The 22,645-nt window shown below is 44.7% G+C and overlaps 1 protein-coding gene across 1 annotated transcript in view; it reads left to right on the top strand.

Moving 5' to 3' along the window:
- Positions 1–21,837, top strand: part of CEP57 (centrosomal protein 57) — a 29,457-nt gene extending 7,620 nt beyond the window's left edge. Inside the window, exons 3-11 of the mRNA XM_061628778.1 lie at positions 5,652–5,831; positions 8,366–8,487; positions 9,534–9,650; positions 11,728–11,805; positions 13,069–13,185; positions 15,286–15,366; positions 16,468–16,694; positions 18,883–19,027; positions 20,470–21,837. Of these exons, the coding sequence (XP_061484762.1) occupies positions 5,652–5,831; positions 8,366–8,487; positions 9,534–9,650; positions 11,728–11,805; positions 13,069–13,185; positions 15,286–15,366; positions 16,468–16,694; positions 18,883–19,027; positions 20,470–20,688 (1,286 nt within the window). The 3' untranslated portion in view covers positions 20,689–21,837. The remainder of the gene's footprint in view (positions 1–5,651; positions 5,832–8,365; positions 8,488–9,533; positions 9,651–11,727; positions 11,806–13,068; positions 13,186–15,285; positions 15,367–16,467; positions 16,695–18,882; positions 19,028–20,469) is intronic.
- Positions 21,838–22,645: the final 808 nt, after the last annotated feature.

Raw genomic sequence — 22,645 nt, 5'->3', positions numbered from 1 at the left:
GTGCAAAATGTGGCGGCAAGACTGCTCACTGGGGCAGGGTATCGCCAACATGTAACCCCACTACTGAAAGAATTGCACTGGCTGCCCATTTGCTACCAGGGCTGTGGAGTCGGTACACCAAACCTTCAACTCTGACTCCTCTATTTTTCTACTCTCCGACTCCGACTCCACCCAAAATTGCTTCTTGTCAATCAAAATTTATTTGGAAGTTGGAGTCGGTACATTTCTACCGACTCCGACTCCACCCAAAATTGCTCCTGACTCTGACTCCACAACTCTGACTCTGACTCCACAGCCCTGTTTGCTACCAGGCCAAGTTCAAGGTTCTTGTTTTGGTGTACAAAGCCTTATACAGCTTGGGGCTAGGATACCTGAAAGACAGTCTTATCCCTTATATACCCAGTTGATCACTGTGCTCTGCAGGTGAGGGCCTCCTGCAGATACCGTCTTATCAGGAGGTCTGTTCTGCACAACATAGGAAAAGGACCTTTAGTGTGGCAGCACCTACCCTGTGGAATTCCCTCCCCTTAAATATTAGGCAGGCACCATCTCTGTTATCTTTTTGGCGCCTATTGAAGACTTTCCTCTTTCAACAAGCCTTTTAAGTTGAGACCTATCCCAGTCTGCGTCTGTGTTGGAATTGCTGTTTAATATGTTTTTAAAGCTTTTTTTAAAAAAAACAATATGTTTTTAAAGCTTTTTTTTTAAAGATGTCTTTAAAGCTTTTAAAAATGTTTTTAAACTTGTTTTGTTTTAATGTATTTTAAGGTCTGTTTTTATGATGTTTTAAAGTGTTTTTAGTGCTTTTGTTTGCCGCCCTGGGCTCCTGCTGGAAGGAAGGGCAGGATATAAATAAATAAATAAATAAATAAATAAATAAATAAATAAATAAATAAATAAATAAATAAATAAATAAATAAATAAATAAATAAATAAATAAATAAATAAATAGGGATGCACTTTTAAAAAGTCCTTTATATAGTCTGCCAGCTGATCTGATGAAAGTTTAAGGGTGGATTTTCCTAAGTGTAATACCTTTGTAAAAAATGTGGTCCTCATAGGAGTTTAAATTAAACCCAATTGACATAGGTTGTTTGTTGCTGCCAGCCTTGGTCTTGTTTTCCTTGCAGCCCCTGCTTCGCAAATCCCTGAGACAGGTAACTGCAGAATGTTAGGGTCTGCCGGATCTTTTTTAACAAGTAACCATATGTTCTATAAGGTCACCTCTGGAAGCCCTGCTTCATGCGTGTCACTCCCATCTGAAGTTAGGCAAGTGGATGTGAGGAGCAGGGCCTTTGCTAAAGTGGTGCCCTCTCTGGAATTCTTTGCTGAAAGATTTGTCAAGCCAATTTGCTTGTAATTTTTCTTGGCCTGGTGAAGACTTTTGTTTACATAGGCCCCTGGGGGATGTTATATGGTTGACGGACTCTGCTGTTGCATACAGATTAGGGACGGGGGACCTCAAGCCTGGAGGCCTAATGCGGCCCTTGAGGCCTGTCTGTATGGCCCTTTGGACTCCTACCAGCCCTGCTTTGCACCCTCCTTTAGTGTTAATGGCTATGATCATGCTTCTTGTTTGTCTGGATGGAGGGCAGAGAGGGGTGTGTGACTACAGAAAGAAGCTTATCGTACAAAGGGACAATTTGCGTTTGCTGCTTCGCCCACTTTTGCCTCTGGCTCCGCCCACTATGTGGCCTCTGGAAGATTGTCTAGAAGGGAATGTGGCCCTCAGGCTGAAAAAGGGCCACAATCCACTTCTGGTACAGATTATTAATATGTCTTAATCTTTTGTTCTGTTGTTGCCATCTTTTGATATGTCTAATCAGCCTTTTATTATTCAGTAATAACCGCATTGCAATCCACTTTTAATATACATAAGCTATGTTTTTAAGTTAACAGGTTTATGGCCCTTAGAGAAGGGCCATCGGCCAATGGTGGAGTATCTGTTTTGTACACATAGGCCCAGCTTCGATCTCCAGAATCTCAGGTAGAGCTCAGAAGTCTGGAGAGCTGCTGCCAGTCAGTGTGGGTGATACTGAACTAGATGGGCCAATGTTCTGACTGGTATAAGGTAGCTTCCTGTGTTCCTAATGTTTATGTAAGACAAATTAAGTGGAACAAGTTTTTGTTCCTGCTTGGCTCTGAGTTCGTGCTCAGTTTTCTGGGAACAATGCTGTGCATGGCAGAAAGTTAGGTTTAGAGAATTATCCTGCGCTTTTCTGTTGAAGATGAAGCTAAGGAATCTTACCTTTGCCTGTGATAAGTTCCTACCTTGTCTAGAACTGGCATTCCAGTATGGTCCAGCAGTCACTAGAGGAGCACTGAACTTTAAAGCAGTGGGGGGCAGACCTCTGGCCCTCTGCTTAATTTCATGTGGGCAGCCTAGGTGGGCCGAAAGGAAAGAAGGGAATTAAACAGAACGGCAGGAAAAGTGGCTGGTCCTGCCCTGCTAGCTGCTGGTCAGTGGCCTCCAACAGATTGCCTTTGAGGGAATGCTGCCCCCAACAGAAAAAAGGCTGGCCATCCCTGCTTAAAGAATCATCTGTAATACAGTGTTCTGAGGACTTATTTGTGCTTTATGTTTTTACAGCACTTACCTAGGGGTAGTTAACATTTCTCTGTATGTCTTACTATTTCTGGGATGCAGTTACTTCCTCATAAGATTCTTGGTAAACTTTAGCCTTCAGTCAGAGTTACAGTGACAGTGGTAAAAAGCAGCAGCTTCCCTTCCAACAATGTGTTCTGTCTCAAAGGAGATCTCAGCATGATCTAGCCAGTGTTGTGCCATGAAACCCCTAATTTACACATCTTACCTACCTGCCTTGATTGAATTATAAGGCAGAATAATATGGCCAAAACCAGTGGGACAACTACAGTCTCTACCCCTTCCTTGGGGCCTGTCCTTTGAGGTCCCTGAAGCATGTTAATGGACTCACTTGGATCTTATTCATCCTTTACCCCAGGGATGGGGGACCTTTGGCCCTCCAAATATTGTTGGACTCCACCTCCCATCATCCCTCACCACTTTGGCTGGGGTTGATTGGAGCTGGAGTTCAACACAGCTGGAGCGCCACAGGTTCCCCACTCCTGCTTCACCCAATTGATCTGACTTTATTTATTTATTAAATTTATATCCTGCCCTTCCTCCCAGAAGGAGTGCAGGGCCCACTTGACCCATTCAAGTCTGTCCAGTAATTTCTTATTTGGGAATTGTCATATCGCAAGTTCTTTTGACCTTGGAAAAGTTAGAGAAGGTGAAGTTTGGGAAACTCGGAGCTTATATGTATGACTCAGGATCTAAGTTTCCTTTCCTTTTTGAAGTGGCTGCTGATACCCTAATTAAAAGTGGAGTATGCTGGCACGGAACTCTGTTGGCTATTGCAGAGAAGTAGGTCTGCTAATTATTGATGAGGGAAACGTCTTTGCAGCTCTGGCAGACGTTGGCGCGTGAGGGACTGAAATCGCACTGTGTTAGCAGCTGTCTGTTTTCCTCCTTGACAGAAGAGGCTCCGTTTGCTGAAATCTTTTATCTGGGAATTGTTTTATCGTGTAGTGATGCTGTATGGTTGACTTGACGCTGCGTCCAAGTTCAGAACCAGGATTGTTTCAAATGTGTGTGGGATTGGGGGAGGGAGGCTTTTGGAATCTGGAGTCCAGTTCCAGATATTTCACTGACAAGGCGTGGAATATAGGAACATAGGAAGCTGCCATATACCGCATCAGACCCTTGTTCTGTCTAGCTCAGTACAGGCGGGCCCCGCTTTACGGTGCTTCGCTTTTCGGCGTTCCGCTAATGCAGCGTTGCGCAAATGTGGAAAGTCCCCGCTTTAAGGCGCTTGTTTCGCTTTTACGGCGGTTTTTCTCGTCACACGCCATTTTTGCGTCATTTTCGCGCAACACGCACCATTATTGTCTATGGGTTCCGCTTTTCAGTCGTTTCCGCTTTTCAGTGGCAGTCCGGAACGGAACCTATATTATCTATACAGACTGGCAGCTGCTCTCCAGGGATCTATGGCAGGTGTCCCTCTCAGCCCTACCTGGAGGTACCTGGGAGCTTCTGTATGCAAAGCAGATGCTCTGCCACTGAGCAGTGATCCTTCTCCCAAGCAAAGGACTATAGCAGTAGGCTTTAACACAGGGCTGTGGAGTCGGAGTCGGGAGCAATTTTGGGTGGAATCGGAGTCGGTAGAAATGTACCGACTCCGGCTTCAAAATAATTTTGATTGACAAATTTTTAAAAATATAAATTCAAAATGTCAAAGAAGCTTCCCATGAAGTCAGCTGTAGTTGAGCATTTCACCATAACTCAAGATGGAAAACATTTTGTGTGTCAGTGTATGACACAGGACCCAGATGAAGACAAATGCTGTGATGCCAAGATCAGCACATATTCAGGCAGCGATAAAAGTGCTCCTATGAGAGCTTCCAGTTTAAAAAGACATTTACAGCGCTTTCCAGGGCTGTGGAGTCGGAAGCAATTTTGGGTGGAGTTGGAGTCAGACAGTAGAAAAATAGAGGAGTCGGAGTCGAAGGTTTGGTGTACCAACTCCACAGCCCTGCTTCAACAGTAGCCTATTAAAAATTCTAGGGAACCATAGTAAGGTAATACCAGGAAGATTTTACTGATAGTGAGCCTTTAGTACCAAAAGTCCAGCTGTCGGATTTCAAACATAAGACTGCTTTGACTAATAAAATTACTGCTGTGTTAAAATCTGTTCCCCAAATTCTTGAGTTTTCTTTCCTCTGTGAAAGAATCTTCCACTTCTTCTGGCTCATTTTCAGAGCACCTTAGAATTTCTTTAGAACTTGGGCAGGGTTTTGAGCTTACCTGGTTGATGTGAGGTGCCTGAGAATGGTGTGTGTGTATGTGTTCTCTTTCCCCATAACATTTCTCCAGCACTCTGGAAGCCTCCCTGGCTACCCACACTTTCTGATTGAAAAAAGCCTGATGGGAGGAGTCACCCCATGGTCTGTTCCCCTGGACTTTAATTGAAGTGTGGTCACTTGGGGAGGCTGCAGAGTGCAGAACACTGGTGAAATAATTTGTAGAATGAAGTAAAGGGTACACACAAACACCTTTCAGCCACCGCAAAAAATAACAAAAAAACGGTACCCTGCTAATTAAAATTTCATTGACATTTATCCTCCCCACCCCCCTTTGGATAATTTTTGAATGCAGTTGTTGTTGATGATAAGAATATCCTGCCCTTCCTTCCAAAAGGAGCCCAGGGTAGCAAACAACAAGTGATAAAAATTATAAAAACATCTTTAAATCATCTTAATTGTTCTCTTTCATTGATGGAGAGTGGTCAGGAAAAAAGAGAACGTTTTGGCATAGCACTAGTTAAAATATGTAAGATCCACAGAAAACTGGGGGCTTTTGTTAGTTTATCATGTTTTTATCCTGCCCTCCCTCCAAGGAACTCAGAGCATCCTACATTGGTGTGTCCCATTTTGTCTTCACAGCCACCCTTGTGAAATAGGTTAGACAGGGAGATTGTGACTTCTCCGAGGCCACTGAGGAAGCTTCATAATGGAGCAGTCTCTGAATTCAGGTCTCTCCAGTCTACATCCAACAGTTTATCCACTGCCATCACACCAACTCATTAACAGACAGGTCTAATTGCATTTGGGTTCCTTGTTATTGTTAGCAATATTCTCAGCTCTGAAGAACCTGCAGGAGAAAATACGACGGCTGGAGTTGGAACGGATTCAAGCAGAAGAGAGCGTCAAAACCCTAACCAGGGAAACCTCTGACTATAAGAAAGTGCTGAGTGAGCAGCTGCTGGAAAGAGTGCATTCGAAGTTTGAGGTGTCAAAGAAAAATGAAGGTATGTTGATGTCTCCTTTGCTGATCTACAAGGGAGTAACCTTAGGGGTATTCAGATAAGCCCCCTTCTGGTGTTGAGTATGGTCGCTGTCCATGGCCATGCTCCTGATGTGTACACTGGCGAAGCCCACACCAGCTGTGCATCTGGACAGCATGTGGGTCTGTCAGGATCTCTTGTGTGGAGGCACTCTATGCGCATAATCTGGTGTATGCGTAGGGCTCCTTCACAGCCATCATGGCCACCATGCATGACCCTACCCACCTCCCATGTGTTCATGTGAACTTCCTTGTGCAGGTTGTTTTTGAGTTAGGTTAGGAGTGTGCAGTACAAGTGTGTATCAGACCTTAGCTTTAATGTATTGCGGGTGGTAAGCTCAGTGGCTTCTTTTGATTGTTTGTTTTGGATAGGGCGACCAACCCATCCAAAGACTGAGTGCAGTAATTCTGCATAAAAGTGGGTGAAACCCAATCAGTTCAAATTAAGGCTGTTGGCTGCTTAAAATAGTTTTTTTGTCAATTTAACTTTTAACTTATTAAAATTGTATTTATTAAATTTTAATACCAGTTCTCAGAGAAAAAATGTATTTCCAAAGACACTTGCAGCTGTTCAGATTCAGTGGATAATGGTGGTGGCAAGCACTGGCCTTTTCACGGCCTTCTGTCCTGGAATGAACAGCAAGCATGACTCTTGGCTTAATGCTGCATCCAAATCATGGTTTGTTTTGCTCCAAAAAACCCATGGTGTGAAGCCAAGAATTCACATTGTGGTTTTTGTAGCAAAACAAACCATGATCCCTGGTTTGGATGTGATGTGAAGCCAGAGGTTGTGGTTTTTGATCCCTGCTAGGGGAGGAGGAAATTGGAAGCCATCTGCGCATTCATGGTAAACCATGGTTTACTGTAATAGGTGAATGTCATTGTATGTAAATAAAAATAAGATGCAAGCCCTGCTGTACAGTTGAGAAGACAAGGCAAGCAGGGAAGAGGGTAGAGGAAGACCTGTTTGACAGTGCCAGAATGGTGAGTTTTAATTGGCATTTAGATCCAGGTAGGGAGAAGCTGAGCCTTTCTTGCTAGAATTCTTGCTGGGATGAATGTGGTGCCAACTACCCAGCATCCTTGGTGACAGAGATCAGAGTGCTTTTCCCCTTGCAACTACGCTTTCAGACATTGATACAGTATAGTAGTATTTTTTCAAATTCTAGAGATCCCTTTGACAATCAACTTGTACGCCACAGAGCTGTTGCATGCCGAAAATGATTTTGGCAGTGGAGGGTTCCCTGGTCCCGTTTCCAGTTTATCTGGGGCATATGTATGCTACGTGATGCCCAAAGCTGAGATGCTCTCAGTTCATGTGGCTTGAGTGTGTCCTGGCACAGAAACGGAACAAAGGGAGAGGCAGCATCAACGAGGGACAAGGAAAAAATGAAGAAGCAAAGCCTCAGAAGGATGCTGAAAGAAATGGGGGAAACCATTTGTTTTGGCATGTTGCATTCTTCAGAGTCAAAAAGATAATAATTCTGCTTGATGTAGTTGTTCGTGTAGAACAGGGCTAGGCTGTAATTCCCATTGGCCTTGGCTAGTGAAAGGATGAAGGAAGGAGTAAACTAAGGCATCTGACGGGCACCAGGTTGCTTACCCCCAACTTAGAGCATGCTGAGCCCATCCTTCACACCCCATGTGGATGCATGTTGGAGGGGAGGGGAGGTTGTGATGAGCAAGTTGTCTTTCAGGGAAGCTTGTCTGTTGTTAGGGATCCCATTGAGGAATCCCTGATAAAATTCTAACTAATCCTCTGTGTCCTTGAAACACAGTTCAAAAGTCATAGTGTTGGAGAACCAATATTGTTCAGGCAAGGTCCAAATGATCTATCGGGGATCAACTGTTCTTTTACTTATGTAGATGGATAGATGGCCTCATGGAATTAGAATGCATAACCCAGTTCCAAAAAACAGTCCAGTTGCCATGATACCAGATAGTTGTTATTTGCTGTGAAACTGACATGTCTCCATTGGGCTCCCTTTATAAACTTATAACTGAGGTTGGAGTGTGGCTGCTGTTTAGCTCCTGGTCCTTCTCGGCTGGCCTCTTTCTTGTCGAGACACATCTGCAGCTGGTTTGAATATCTCAGCTTTGGGCTTTGTGTAGCATCCATCTGCTACACGTATGACATCCCATCCAGCCTTTCAGCATTTAGTTTTCCCTTCCATCTGGTGGGCCCTTTAGAATTTTGAAGAGCCTGTCCCTAGCCTAACAACTTAGGGTTGTAGCCAGCTCAGTTAGTGGACCAAAGTTAGATGCATTCGTTAATTTCAGTGATTTTACTCTTGAGTCCGGCTAATGGAGAATCCAACCCCTAGTATGCAATCTGAATAGTCCTCATAGGATCCATTCTCTGCACACCTTCATATTCCTAGGCCTGGAAAAGATTTTGCCATTTAGAAAAGAAGGGAGATCTGCAGTGGCTGATCTCTCTGAGGCTTCTGGAAGTTCACAAGTGCTATAGTTAACCATCTCTCACTGCCCTCCCTTCAGAGTTGGCAGCTCAGCTGGCAGGTGCCGAGACTCACTGTGGCCTTCTGGAAAAGCAGCTGGATTACATGAAGCAAATGATTGCACAAGCGGAACTCGAAAAGACAACTGTCTTGCAGAAGCAGGTACGTCTGCCCTGGCATCATTTTGCCTTATTGACGCTGGCAAACTAGGTGCCATATGTTCACAATTAGGTGATTTAATTCAGACCCATAGACGCTAGGGAAATTACCACCAGCTATGACACATCTGTTTTTTTCTGTTAATTAACTTGTGGAATTTGCTGCCACAAGATGTGATAATGGCCAGAAGCTTAGATGCTTTTAAAAAGGGGATAACATAAATTTCATGGAAAATAAGGCGGTCAGTGGCAAGTAGGCATGATGGGTACATCCTGCCTCCAAGATCAGAGGCAGTGTGCACCTGAATATCAACTGCTGGTGAATTACACCTGGAGGAAGGGGGAGGTATTGCCTCTTCACGTGTGGCATCTGATTGGTCTGTGCAGGAGAAAGGATGCTGAAGCAGATGGACCATTGGTCTGATCCAGGATGGCTTTTCTTATGTTCCGCTGTGGGGTCCAGTGGCCAGCGTGTGGTTCTTGAGAGGTATTCCTGTGTTTTTGACAGTTTTACCAGCCCACTTTCTATTAGCACCTGCTAATAGCATGATTTAGGCCCAGGACTAAAATGCCAGGAATAAAAACATTTGACACAAGACTTTTGTGACCACTTATTTTTCCTCCAGCTGTAAATTTCTTTCAGTATGTTGTTGGGTTTTTTTTAGTGAGATGTAGCCATTAATTAGGGTTTGTAGAATCATAGAATAGTAGAGTTGGAAGGGGCCTATAAGGCCATCAAGTCCAACCCCCTGCTCAATGCAGGAATCCAAATCAAAGCATTCCGGACAGGTGGCTGTCCAGCTGCCTCTTGAATGCCTCCAGTGTCGGAGAGCCCACTACCTCTCTAGGTAATTGGTTCCATTGTCGTATGGCTCTAACAGTTAGGAAGTTTTTCCTGATGTCCAGTCGGTTGTGGACTTACTGTTATTGGTCTGCCTTCTGTACTTTTCAGTGACAGGCAGAAATTCAGCAGGAAAAACTTTCCCCATCACTCCTAACCCTCCCAACCCCATGACACGAAAAACTTTGCTTTTCTCTTTCCCCGCCCAGGCTACGTTAGAAAGAGAGAGAATCCTTGATCAATCACATGTGATGTCTAAATTGGAAAGGCTGGATCTGCTTGAGAAAGAATATGCCAGGCTTACTGCAATGCAGTCTGTTGCAGAGGTGAGTTCTGTTCGTTTAGAATCTGAGACCAGGTTTGTGTTCATCATGGATGTGAAGTGTTTTTGTAAAAGGGCTGGGGAACCTGTGGCCCTTCAGATGTTGTTTCATGATAACTTCCATTATCCCTGACCATTGGCCATGCTGGGGCTGATGGGAGTTGGAGTCTGTCAGGGATTCCCCTGGTCCCTCAGCTTCACTTCATGTAAAACAGGCTTCCTTAACCCTTTCATTGCCACCATTTCACATGGAATACTTTCTCAACCATCCTAATAGCGTGTATGGAAGGCTTTAGGTGTGAGATGATGACACCACCACTGAGAGTCAGGGTAAATCTTGAACTATGTTGTAGGTTTGTTGAAGGGATATTATTTACAAAAGGGAATACTGATACTTATGCAGATTATTCATATGCAGATTTAATCAACTAAATTCAACTAAATTCATTTGGTGAACTGATTAAAATATTTCTTCAATCATGTGACAGCCATACTGAATTGCCGCCCTGGGCTCCTACTGGGAGGAAGGGCTGGATATAAATCTAATAATAATAATACTGAATGGGTAAAGTTTAGACTTCTTCTCCTGCAGTTTTCACCGTGGGAATGCCAAAATCCCAGATTGTCCTCCAGGAAAACCTGAATTAGACAATAGACTCCTGAATTATGCTGAGCCACATTTGTACAGCTTAATATGGTGTGCACCTTTCTCTCATATTTAAAATATTTTCTCCCATTGTGCCACCTATTTCTGTTTACGATTTCATGCTCATGAATCTGTAGCTCGTTTTTGTAAATTGCATTCTGTTCTGGATCCCCCTAGCGACTGAATGTATCTGTGTTGATAGTCTCCTGTTTTGAGAGCCTTGGCTCTGATTGACTCTAGTTCAGTTTTATGTATTTGTTACTTTTGTGTCCTACTCCTTACTCCAGGGAAGTCAGAGCAGATTATACTCAACAATCCTATGAAGTAGGTAGATTATTTTTTTGTTAAAAAACCAACAGGTTGGCACCAGATTACTCATGGACATAACTTTGCCATGGGACACTTGACTGAAGGAAGGAGGGGAGACTGTTTTTGCCAGTTCTCCCTTCTACCCTCTGTTTCCCCCAAAAAAGCTGCTCAGGAGGTTTCCGGGACATTCTAGAACATTGTGGGAGGTGGTGCCTGTGGCTGCAGGGGGAAGGGAGAATCAGTGAAAATCTTCCAGTGAGAGCCTCAACAAGATTTGGGTCACTTCTGTGAATGGACGGAGCCCCTCCTATTTCGGAAGGCAAGTCTGGATCTAACCCAGTGTAATTATTGGTACATTAGTGCTCCAGTCCTGCAGAGTTTGCACAGAGCTCTCTTTTTCCTTTTTAAGCAAAGCTAAAATCCTGCCCTCTCCCCCTTACAACAGGCCAGGTATTAGGATTTTTGCCTTATGAAAAGGCTGCTGTGTATGCAGCCCTGGCTAGTAGATGCGATTCAAGCACCATGTTAATAGCACTTGGTTGTACATAATGTCCCCCTCTTCCTTCCTGTCCCCCAGCTAAGGATGGATGGGTAAGATCTTGTTTCTCTTCTCTTCCCCGAGTTGGCTTCAGGCAAAGGGGAAGGGCTGTAGCTCAGTGGTGGAGCATCTGCTTTGCATGCAGAAGGTCCCAGGGGTCAATACTTGGCGTTTCCAGGTAGGGCTGGGAGAGATACCTGTCTGAAACCCCAGAGAGATGCTGCCAGTCTGTGTCGGTAATACTAAGCTAGATGGACCAAGTATCTCATTTAATAGAATGTAGCTTCCTATGTTCCTAAAGAGGTGTAGAGCGCTCAGCATAATGGCTTCATTCAACCCTGACAGAAGACTGTGGCATTTGGTTTTGGTGTTTGTGACAGTTCTGTTGATTAAAAACGAAGAGTTAATAACAAACTAAGAAGTAGGGCTAAGCTGAGAGAGACCCACTTGCCCCTCAAAAAGCCCCACAGAAAACATCCTAGCCCGAGTTTGGATTTGAACCTCCCACAACTGAATGCGCCACTCCGTCTGATGTGCCATAACTGGCTCTCAATAGCAACATTTTGAGGTTTTGTTTGCTTAAATTAGAAAAAAATGAAAGAGCTGGAAGAGAAGCTCCTGGAGGAAGAAAACGCGCGGAAATCGGTGCAGGAGAAAGCTGCTGAAGTAAGTCCTGCTGATTTGTGGCCTGTGTCCTTCTGCAGAGGAATTGTGTGGCTTGTGTGCGTTCCAGGCATCCTTGCAGACACGTGGAAGGATCAGCAACCTCACTCTGTGTGCACGCGACAGTCACGGTGAAGCCTCATTCGAAAGATTGCAAGAGTCTGTTCAGACGATAGGTCTGCTGATAGGCTGCTTATTGTGGTCTCTCGTCTGCAGATTTGTTTTAAGTCACTGCAGCCATTTTCAGTTGAAAACCTATGTTCCGTTTGTTGGGGTAGAATCACCCATCTCCATCCTTTCATGTAGATGCCTCCAGTCAGAAGTAATATGTATATCAGTGCCATCCCTCCATCTAAAGCAGCCTTCTGTCAACCTGTGCCCTCCAAATATTGCTGGACTACAACTCCCATCATCCCTGACTCTTGGCCATGCTTGGCTTCTATCTGGGTTGTTCCCAGAGGAGGCTCTGGTATCACCCAAGGCCAAACTAGACCACTGATGACAACAAACAGGTCTGGAAGCCCAGGGCTGTGATGAACATCTAACAAGAGGCAGGGGAAGGGTGCAAACTGGAGGAGATAAAGTGATGGGATGCTTTGATCCTTCTTTTCCTGTAGCTTCTCTCCTGCGCTTCCCCACATGTGCACATTCCCTGCCCCTGCAAAGCCATTTTGCTCCAGGTGCATAAGAAGTTTTGCTTATTTATTATTGCATTTATATCCCATATTTCCTCCAAAGAGGTCAAGGTGGCATACGTGGTTCTCCTCCCTCTCCATTTTATCCTCGCAACAACCCTGTGAGGTAGGTTAGTCAAGAGGCTGTGACTGGCCCAAGGTCACCCACTTAGCTTCACAGCTGAGTGGGGATTTGAAGCCTATTCTCCCAGGTCCTCATCCAGCACTCTTAACCACTATACCACAAGCTCTCACAAAATGGCTAAGGAGTTCAGATCTTTTGTGGAACCCTAACTAACTCTCGTATCTTCTCCAGTTTTCTCTGGCAATAAATATATGACTGTGATTCAAAGTTTACAAGTCATGAGCTATGCCAGGGGTGGGGGAACCTCCTGCCTTCCAGATACAGTTCCCATCACCCCTGACCATTGGCCGCTGGCTGGGGCTCATGGGAACTGGAGACCTGCAACATCTGGAGGGCCACAGGTGACCCACCCCTGGGCTACACCTTGGTTGGCACCCCCACCCCAGGTTTCATCTTCTATAATTTTCAATTAAAGAAAAAAAATAATCCCCAGGCTTATCTCGGCAGCTTCAGACTGGTTTGGAGAAGAACAGGCTGTTACTTGAAGCCCAAACGCAGCCAGCACTGGTGTCGGAGCCTTTGAAACCAAAGAAGAACAAGAAGAAAACAAAGCAGCTGGAAAAGGTACATTGTTACTGATGCTGTTTGTTTGTTTGTTTATTGATTTATTATTTATTATATTTAATAACATTTGCATACTGCTTAATTGTGAAAATGTCTAAGCAATTTATATAAAGCATAATATATACATTACAATGATCTATAAAGGTCAGAAATTTAAAAAAACAAGTTGACCTAAAAACAATTCCAAATACGAATAAAATTAGTAATCGAAAGCATACGTTATGAAAAAAGAAAATTTCCTATTAAAATGTATGGCAGTTTTACACATCTGAATAGGCTTGCCTAAACAAAAAAGGCTTTAGCAAGCACCTGCCTCCTATCAATGGGCAGGAGGTTTCGGAGTGCAGGTGAATGCCACGCTGAACGATCTGTCCCTTACAAGTGTAGAGTGAGCATTGCGTGGCACTTGTCAAAGTGCCATTTCTGCAGATCAAAGTGGCCGAGTGGGCATCTATTTGGAAAGGCAATCTCTCGAGTAAACTGGTCCCAAGCTGTTAGGGGGCTTTATGTGCTAATTTGGCCTGGATACAAATTGGCAGCCAGTGCTGATCTCTGAGCAGAGGTGTAATAAGCTGGCAGGATCTTATTCCCTCCAGCAGTTGTGCTGCAGCATTGTGCACTAGCTGCTCAAAGGCTGCATTCGTATTCCCCTGTGGCCCATGGGCCACACAGAGGCTTAATTTCATGTAGCCTGCACAGATGGGATGGCAGAGAGAGAGCTCTGCCACTATTGGCTGCAGTCCCTGACTGACTTTTCCCATGGGTCAATGGCCCTTTGTAGAAAAAAAAGGTTCCCTTGTGCACATGTACTTGGGTGTAAGTCATATTGAGTGCAATAGCATTTCCTTCTAAGTAGACCTGCCTAGGATTGCACAGTTAGATCGAGCCTGGAAACAAACAGGCTGCCAGTGTAGATCAGAATAGTGGGCTGTAATTGCCATGACAGCCCAGCTGGACCTTCCAGAGTAAGGACGGTGGTGCCTCTCAGTAGTAAAAAGGGGGGGCAAGTAACAAGGGATACCCTTTTCCTTCTCCGTGCTTACGAGCTTCCAGAAACATCTGCTTCTTGCTGTTGGAAAACCAAAGGCAATTTTTTGCATTTAGGAAGTTCTAGTAAAGATGTTGTGCTTGCAGTTATGTGCGTATCCACAAGTGTGAGAGTGACCGATGGAACAATCCTAGTTAATGACCACATTTGTAAGTTGGTTTCCCCAACCTAATGTCCTCCAGACAGTATTGAACTAGATACAGTTCCCATCACCCCTGACCATTGGCCATGCTGGCTGGGGCTCATGGGAATTGGAGTGCTGCAACCTCTGGAGGGCTGCAGGTGACTACCAACTCCCATCATCCCTGATCACCAGCTATGCTAGCTGGGGCTGATGGGAATCGGAGTCCAAAACACCTGGAGGCCCCCCGTTTGGGGAAGGCTGGTCTAGAGTATGGAGAGGGGTTGGGCTTAGTATTATTTCTTCTTGCATGAGAGTTTGTATTCTCATTTCGTTTATTAGTATTATTGCTTGTACCTTAGGCCATTGAACATACAAACCAGAGGATAGGTAGAATTAAAAGAATAAAACTGTTTCCAGCAGTATATCATATAAAAACGAAGAGATCTAGTTACTTGAATAAAACAGCAACAGAGGATTTAACTACTTATAAGGTTATGATTCACTAGAAAAGACAATAATGCTGGGAAAAACAGCAGGGAGCAGAAAAAGAGGAAGGCCAAACAAGAGATGGATTGATTCCATAAAGGAAGCCACAGACCTGAACTTACAAGATCTGAACAGGGTGGTTCATGACAGATGCTCTTGGAGGTCGCTGATTCATAGGGTCGCCATAAGCCATAATCGACTTGAAGGCGCAGAACAACAACAAAAGGTTAAAATGCATTATTATAATCTAAAACTGAAACAGCGGGAGAATTAGATCAATGCATCCCCAGAACAGGCGACTGCATACATTTTTCACGAATCCTTGATGCTGCCAAAGCAAAGTGGGAGACCCCGTGAGTTACAGTCATATCTGCGTCTGACAAAAGAAGAAAAATCTTCCCTGGCATGGAATTGGAGTACAGCTTCTTTTCTCTCCTTCTAGAACGACTTTGGAATGACCCACTTCCACGCACAGCCCCACTATCGGCTGCGGCTGGGTGATGTGCCCTTTGTAGCTGGAAAGGTAAGGAAGCAGTCATTTCCCAAACCCTGACAGCTACCTAGAAGCTCTGTGTCCAGAGGCAATACTAGTGAACAGGGGAGGAGGGGCTGTTGCCTTCATAGCTGGTATCTGGCCAGTCAGTGTTGGAACAGCATGTGGGCCTAAATGAACCTTTGTACTGATCCAGCAGAACTTACAAAGAACTTTGTCTATTCTTATAATTTTTTTAAAAAAATTACAGAATGACATTTTCATTCACATATGTGGCATTGCCGGGAATAAGGTCTGGTCTGCGCTTTGGGATCTCAAAATGTCAGTCTCTCAGTGAATACGGATCTGTCCTGCATCCTTCCAGTGTCATTTCCCTTGAGTTAGGGAGTCTCTGCATGTTAAATGTAGTACAAACCATTTTAATTTGCCCATACAGAAGTGCCTTTGCAGCCCAGATGGGTTGAGCTGCATACAACCCTTCACCTCTTTTGCCACCCCCCCCCAGACCTCCCTGTACCTTATCATAACTATTCCTGCTTCCAGAGAGGGAAAGGGGGAGTATCCCAGATGGCATAGTTGAGAAAACTCAACCTTGAGAGTACAGCTGCCAGTCAGAGCAGGTAACAGTAGGTCTAGGTAGGATTATAGAGTTGCAAGGTACTCTAGAGGTCATCTAGTCCAGCCCCCTGCTCAGTGTAAGAATAGTACACCTACAACATTTGACACTTGGCTGTCCAGCCTCTTTGCATAAATACCTCCAGTATTTAATTACTCCAGTGTTATTTCAGAGAGCCCACTACCTCCAGAGGCAGCCTGTTCCACTGTTGAACAGCTGTGACCCTTAGGGAGTTTCTCCCAATGTTTAGCTACAATCTGCTTTCTTGTGATTGACACCCAGTGCTGTCGTCCTTAGGAGCAACAGAGGACAAGTCTGATCCACTTTCTGCATGACAGCCTTTCAGATGTTTGAAAACTGCCATCCTGTCTCCCCTTCATTTTCTCTCTCAGAGATCTGACTCTGTATAAATCAGCTTCATATGTAGTAATGTGCATCAGTGGTACATTTTGCTCAGTGTTAAATTCCTCAAACTGCCTTCATACTCTTAACCTCTTCTCTCCCTTTGCTTTCAGTCTACTAGCCCCAGCCACTCGGTCGGAGCCAATGTACAGCACGTGCTGCACCTGATGAAGCATCACTCAAAAGCCCTTTGCAATGACCGTGTGGTCAGCGAAGTCCCCTTGAGTAAGCAGATGAGCAGAGGCAGGAGATTCTCCGGGGCATCCATTTCTTCCACGTCTCAGGGAGACCTCTCCGAGGTGCTGCTGACATTACAAGATGAATTTGGGCAGATGAGTTTGTGAGTCAAAACTCTTGTGCCAATGTGCACCTTGTGGCTCTTTTGAGCGTGTTCTGTTGTATAAACTTTGATTTTTGGTCTGACTGGTGTGGAAACTGCCCCTGAGTGCCTTGCGACAACGGCAGGCTGTGCTTTGCAATCCTGTTTGTGTGTCTTTGGAAGCAACTTCTGTTGCTTACTCCCAGGGAGATTTGCATCGGATTGCAACCTTAAGTGTTGCGAAAAGAAAACTCAGGAAACCAGGCGTTTTGATCCTTAATGGTCAGTCTGAGGCCTCGTAATGTGGCTATACACCAGAGCTGGGGAACAGAACGTGACCTCCAATACTCTCCACAAGGCATTCCGACGGGTGGGCAGGGCCACCTACCTGTCAATCACCTGATGTCACAAAGATATTAGATGACTCACACTAACGTTTTTCTTTTGCAGGCATGGCTTGCAGAGGAAAACCTTTTGTGTGGCCGGCTTCAGTTCAAGCAGTGACACAAAGGAACATTTTCCCTTCATGGACCTAGCTTGAGCTGCGCCTGTAGAGGCCTGTGTGATGCGTCCTTCCCTGGCTCTCCCTGTCAGGTTCCTACCTGCTCGTGGTTACTGCCTGTCTCTAGGCACCACCAGGGACTCCACCAGTCCGGACCGCTCTCTCTTATGATTTCTCTCCCCGCTCTATCACAGATCTCAACAGATCCCCCTGCTAGGCAACCACCAGTAACGTCCCAATACTAGTATTCCCAGAGACTCTGAATACTGGTATTGTTATTCTCTTCACCGCTGCCACCATTTGTTACAGTTCCCCTTCAGCCTTGGTCATTACCTTACCCTCCCTTCTGGTCTGTGAAACCCCAGCCAAGGATCAGGCCTTTGGTAAACCAAATTAAGTATTTATTACAGATAACAAAGCTAACAAGATTAACAAGATTTCTTCTTAAGGCACATAAGCATATGGTTTTACTCAATACTAATCCGAACTCCACCTCCCTCCTTCTTCACTGTCTCCTGACAAACAACTCTCTCAAACCCCACCAAGCAATCCACTCTTTCTCTTCTCCCCCCAGATTCCACAATTTACCACCTCACATTCCCCCAGATTTACCTGTCATCCTTTCATTTATACTGTCAGCCATTTTAAACATTCAGCCAATCATCAAGCATTCTATTGCCCATTCACTCCCCCTCCTCTTTCACTACTTACCATGTATACTCTAAACAACCAGCACTTACCATATATACACTAATATATAGGAACATCACAGCCTGCACATTCTTTGCATTACTGCCTTGAAATCCAGCAGGCAATGCAAAGGAGTATTTGCTCGTACAGCAAGCCCTGCTTTAGGCAGATGTTGTGTGTGCTGTGGAGTTCCCAATTGGGAACTCCCTAGTGCAGCTAATCATGCTGGGGCTTGCTGTCGCTGCTGAACGATGCTTTCAGCAAGCCTCGCTTGCCAAGGAATAACAAGAGCACACTTTGCAGCCATATCCCTACCTGTCCTGCTCCTGACATCATAGCAGATGTCACATATGGGGCAGGTTGGCATGATTTCAGGAAAAGGGCTTTGTTGGCCAAGGACCCCCCACACCATTATATACCAGTAATGAAAAGGGCACTCTATGGATGCTCAGAAGACACTACATTCATTAGGTTCCAGGAATTGGGGAAGGGGCAAGGAAGAGAGAAGCAAATCCTCAATGTGATGTTCAGTAGAAGAAAAAGATAGTTGAACAGAATCACAGAATAGGATAATTCTGCCCCTAAAAGCACTATTATGTCAAAATGTAACTTTTTACTTTGTTGCTTCTTCTGAGCATCAGTTTGGGGCTTTACCTCCACCCCAATACACAGACAAGCACACCTTTTGGTCCCTGTGGTGCTGCCCAACTCTCTCCATGTCATTCTTAACAATGATGAACAACCTACAATTTAGTCAGCCGGTTCTGTTTTACCCTTCCTCCAGTTTCTCAAAAAGGCATTTTTATTGAAATGTTGGTGATAACAAATGTGTTAATATTTTATCGGTTAAAAGGCAGGTGCCTGTCAATTACAAGATTTAATTAACAGCCCTAGATTTTTAAGTTGGATCTTTCTTCCTACTGGCAAAGTAACTCTGAGAATTTACATTAATACTATTCTTAATGAGCACTAAGCATTCCCCCTTCCCCCACCCTTAATCTTTCAATTGTCTGTAAGTGATCACCAGCAGTTGGCAAAACTCATCCATGATGCACCAACGATTGCCTTGAGGGAAGACCTGGAGAGGGAGCTGGAACTGCTGGTGAAGAGGATGGAAGCCAAAGCGGAACAAATCACTAAAATCCAGAGACATCGGACACGAGTGAGTGGCCCGGTTGCCTACATTCAGGCACCTGTGAAAGAGTGAATCATGACATTTTTGTTCATAAAGTTGCTGGACCATGACTCCCATCATCCCTGACCATTGGCCATGCTGGCTAGGGCTGATGGGAGTTCTGCTAGCACAAGGAGTTTTAGTTGTGCATTGGAATGTCCTTCCCCTCCCTGTATGAGCTGTAAATCTACTCTGGAGGGTTGGGGAAACCTCCAGAACAGATTTAGGGTTGTGTGGGGAAAGGAGAGGGTGGGGAAGTTCCATTGCGCAGCTAAAAGTCTTTGCACTAGCAGACCTGTTTAGGTGGAGACAGCCCTTGGAGTCCAGCAACCTCTGGAGAACCACAGGTTCCCCATCAGTGCCATAGATGTTGAGCTGCTGCAGTCCTTTCAATAATAGGCAGTGGCAAACAATTCTGAAGTGCTCTGAGCACATAGCAAATGTATAGCAGATAAAGGAGGCACATCTGGCCTCATGCTCTCTTTTCCAGGTATGAGGAACCTTTGGCTGTCCAGATGTTGCTGGACTCCCAGTTCCATCAGCCACAGCATGGCCAATGGTCAGAGTTGATGGGTGTTGTAATTCAGTAATATCTGGAGGGGCACAGACTCTCTGATCAGCAGCAGCTCTCCAAGGACTCAAACTGAGACTTTTCTACCTGATTTGGCCCTCCAGATATGGTTAGACTTCATCACCTGGCAGTGCTGGTTAGGGCTGAGTCCATCATCATCTGGAGGGCTGCAGGTTCCCCTCCCCAAATTTAATGCAGTTATATTCCACCCTTCAATGTGTGAATTGGTCCACTGGCTGAACATTGGCCCACTAATGAATATTTTAGACTATTAAGTAAACCACTTAGTGATATTTTTAAAAACATTTGCAGGGTGGCTTATAAACTAAAATCATAAAACATGATAACCAAGAGAGAGAGACAAGTTCAGGGAGAATAATACTAGAATGCAACAATAAATGCGTAGAATATTGTTATCTCAATGAAGAGAAGAAAAATCTTCAACAGAATTGGATGAAGTGGGTTGGAGGAAAGTGGCAGATATTGGGAACAGGACAAGGGAAGGATATTTCTGAGGTGAAAGTAGGCCATTCTTAAATGCTGCCTTAAACTCAGTCCCACAGGAGGCAGTGACGGCCACCAACTTGGATGGCTGTAAAAGAGGACTAGTCGAATTCATGGAAGATAGGTCTATCAGTGGCTGCTTGCCTTGATGGTTATGCTCTCACTCCACTGTTGGAGGCAGCATGATTGCTGGAAATCACAAGTGGAGAAAGGGTTGTTGTGCTCAGGTCTTGCTTGCCGGCTTCCCATAGGCAGGCATGTAGCTGGCCACTGTGAGAACCGGATGCTGGGCCAGGTGGGCCATTGACCTGTTCCATCAGGCTCTTCTTATGTTCTCCCCCTTTTTACCTCATAGCTGGAGAAACACAAGAGGGAAGGCAAGACCAAGCACTGCTGCTCTCAAGAGCCATGCGAAGGTGGTGAAGGAAAAACTGGGCCGATGGCCATCAGGGTGAAACACTCCAGCCTGAAGGGGGCGCCTGGAGAGCGGGGCAAGAAGAGCCTGCAGTTGCTGAGGGAAATGCAAAGCATACAGACCTCCCTTCAGAAAGATGACGTTAGTTGGGACTACTGAGGCGCCTTGCGTGTGTAATTTGTTTTGTTTGCACCTTTTTCTCTCGTTCTGGCTCTGCTCTGAGCTGTGTTCCCTGCTGGGTGAAAGACTCTGCCATCACAGCACTTTCTAAACACAATCCCCTCATTTTTCCACCTGTGCGCCTGATCATGTTACAGCTCTAGTCCTGATGAGGGAGGAGAGGGAGGTGGGAAGGGGAGGAAATAAGATAACCCTATTATTATTTTTAATTCATTGCCGGTCACTTAACTGTCAGCTACTGTTTTCCTCTGAAGCTCAATCCTGCCTCGGGCAATTAATGTACTTGCTCGCCTGAGGTGATTCTTTTTTAAGGCTAGAGACAGGCAGTAGTGTCGCCCCATCCCCCCCAAGAATTGAAGTTGGTATGATGGAGACATCGTTGTCTCTGGCTGCATTTTTGGTAGGTTTTTGCCCTGCTTCAAAATTTGCACTGCTGTCTGGCCAAAGATGGTGAAAGATGCACCATAAGCTATGGTATTAAAATGTATGTTTTGTCTTCAGTTTTAAACCACTTTTTTTTTTAAAAAAAATGCTCTTTCTTTATGTGTGGAAGACATTGCGTCTTGCCACTTCAGCTGCTTAGACCTCAACATCTCAGTAAGACCCTCCCATTTTGAAATGTTGTAGAGCCAAGCAAGCAATCTCTTTGACATTCAGTTGAATAGCATGGACTTTTACCTCAGCTTACCGTTATGCTTTCTTCAGAGTTTTTTAACCTTGGGATTTTAATAATGTAGTTTCAAAATGGAACTGAACAGCTGTTTGGCTTTTCTCTCTTCCTCATTTTTTTTTCTCCTTGCAGAAGAGTGTGAGGTCAATGGTTTATATATATATATATATATATATATATATATGTAAAAGGGAAAAACAACACTTCAGATCATGGCTGTTCTTATGTTGGCAGCTGGTTTTTAACTTAACTATTATTCACTGGACTAGGAGACTTGGCAGCTGTCATGGTACTATGGATTTGTATAAACACAGAGATATTTATTTATTACATTAATAATGTAAAGGCTTTCCAATGATTGGAACGTGCTGGTGACTCAAAAAATTGCCTGTACTTTTTAAAGGTTTGATAGGGATGCAATAAAGGCAACTTGCTAATTGAATAAATTAGGTGGAAAACCACTTCTCTTGAACTTCCACTTTAAAAGTATTGGCATAACCCATGAATGCATTCGTTTTTCACAGTCGTGAAAAGCAAGTTGCCTTGAGGATTGATGGTTTTACTTTTGTTCAGTACAGCCTGTGCTACTTCCAACAAGATTTGTCACCTTGCAAGCTGGGCGGTGTGTGCCTCGCCCTTGCCGTCGCCTGCTAAAGCAGCAAATAAGGCAGCAGGGGCTCCCCTTGCCTGTTTGCTGTGCAGACCAGCTGTCTGCTCCCCTGACTCACACTTCCTTGTGAGCAGGCAGCAGCAGGCAAGGCCATCTTCGTCATCTCCACTCAGCCCCTCCTTGCAAGAGGCCATCAGAACCAACTGTCCTTGCTGGGCCGTATTTGGCCCCTTGGTCTGGGGTTCCCCACCCCTGAATTAAAATGTTACATGGGGGGGTTATTAGATTTATATCCCACCCTTCCTCCCAGTAGGAGCCCAGGGCAGCAAACAAAAACACTAAAAATAGACTTCAAAATATATATAAACAAAACATCTTTAAAAGCATTTTTTTAAAAAGCTTTAAAAACATCTTAAAAAGCAATTCCAACACAGATGCAGACTGGGATAAGGTCTCTACTTAAATGGCTTGTTGAAAGAGGAAGGTCTCCTGTAGGCAATGAAAAGCTAACAGAGATGGCACCTGTGTAATATTTAAGGGGAGAGAATTCCAAAGGGTAGGTGCCACTACACTAAATGTCCATTTCCTATATTGTGTGGAACGGACCTCCTAATAAGATGGTATCTGCAGGAGGCCCTCACCTGCAGAGCGCAGTG

This window comes from Rhineura floridana, chromosome 5, assembly GCF_030035675.1.
Source record: "Rhineura floridana isolate rRhiFlo1 chromosome 5, rRhiFlo1.hap2, whole genome shotgun sequence".
Classification (NCBI taxonomy): domain Eukaryota; kingdom Metazoa; phylum Chordata; class Lepidosauria; order Squamata; family Rhineuridae; genus Rhineura; species Rhineura floridana.
The sequence above is the reverse complement of the archived record's forward strand: the minus strand, read 5'-3'. Positions and strand labels throughout refer to the sequence as shown.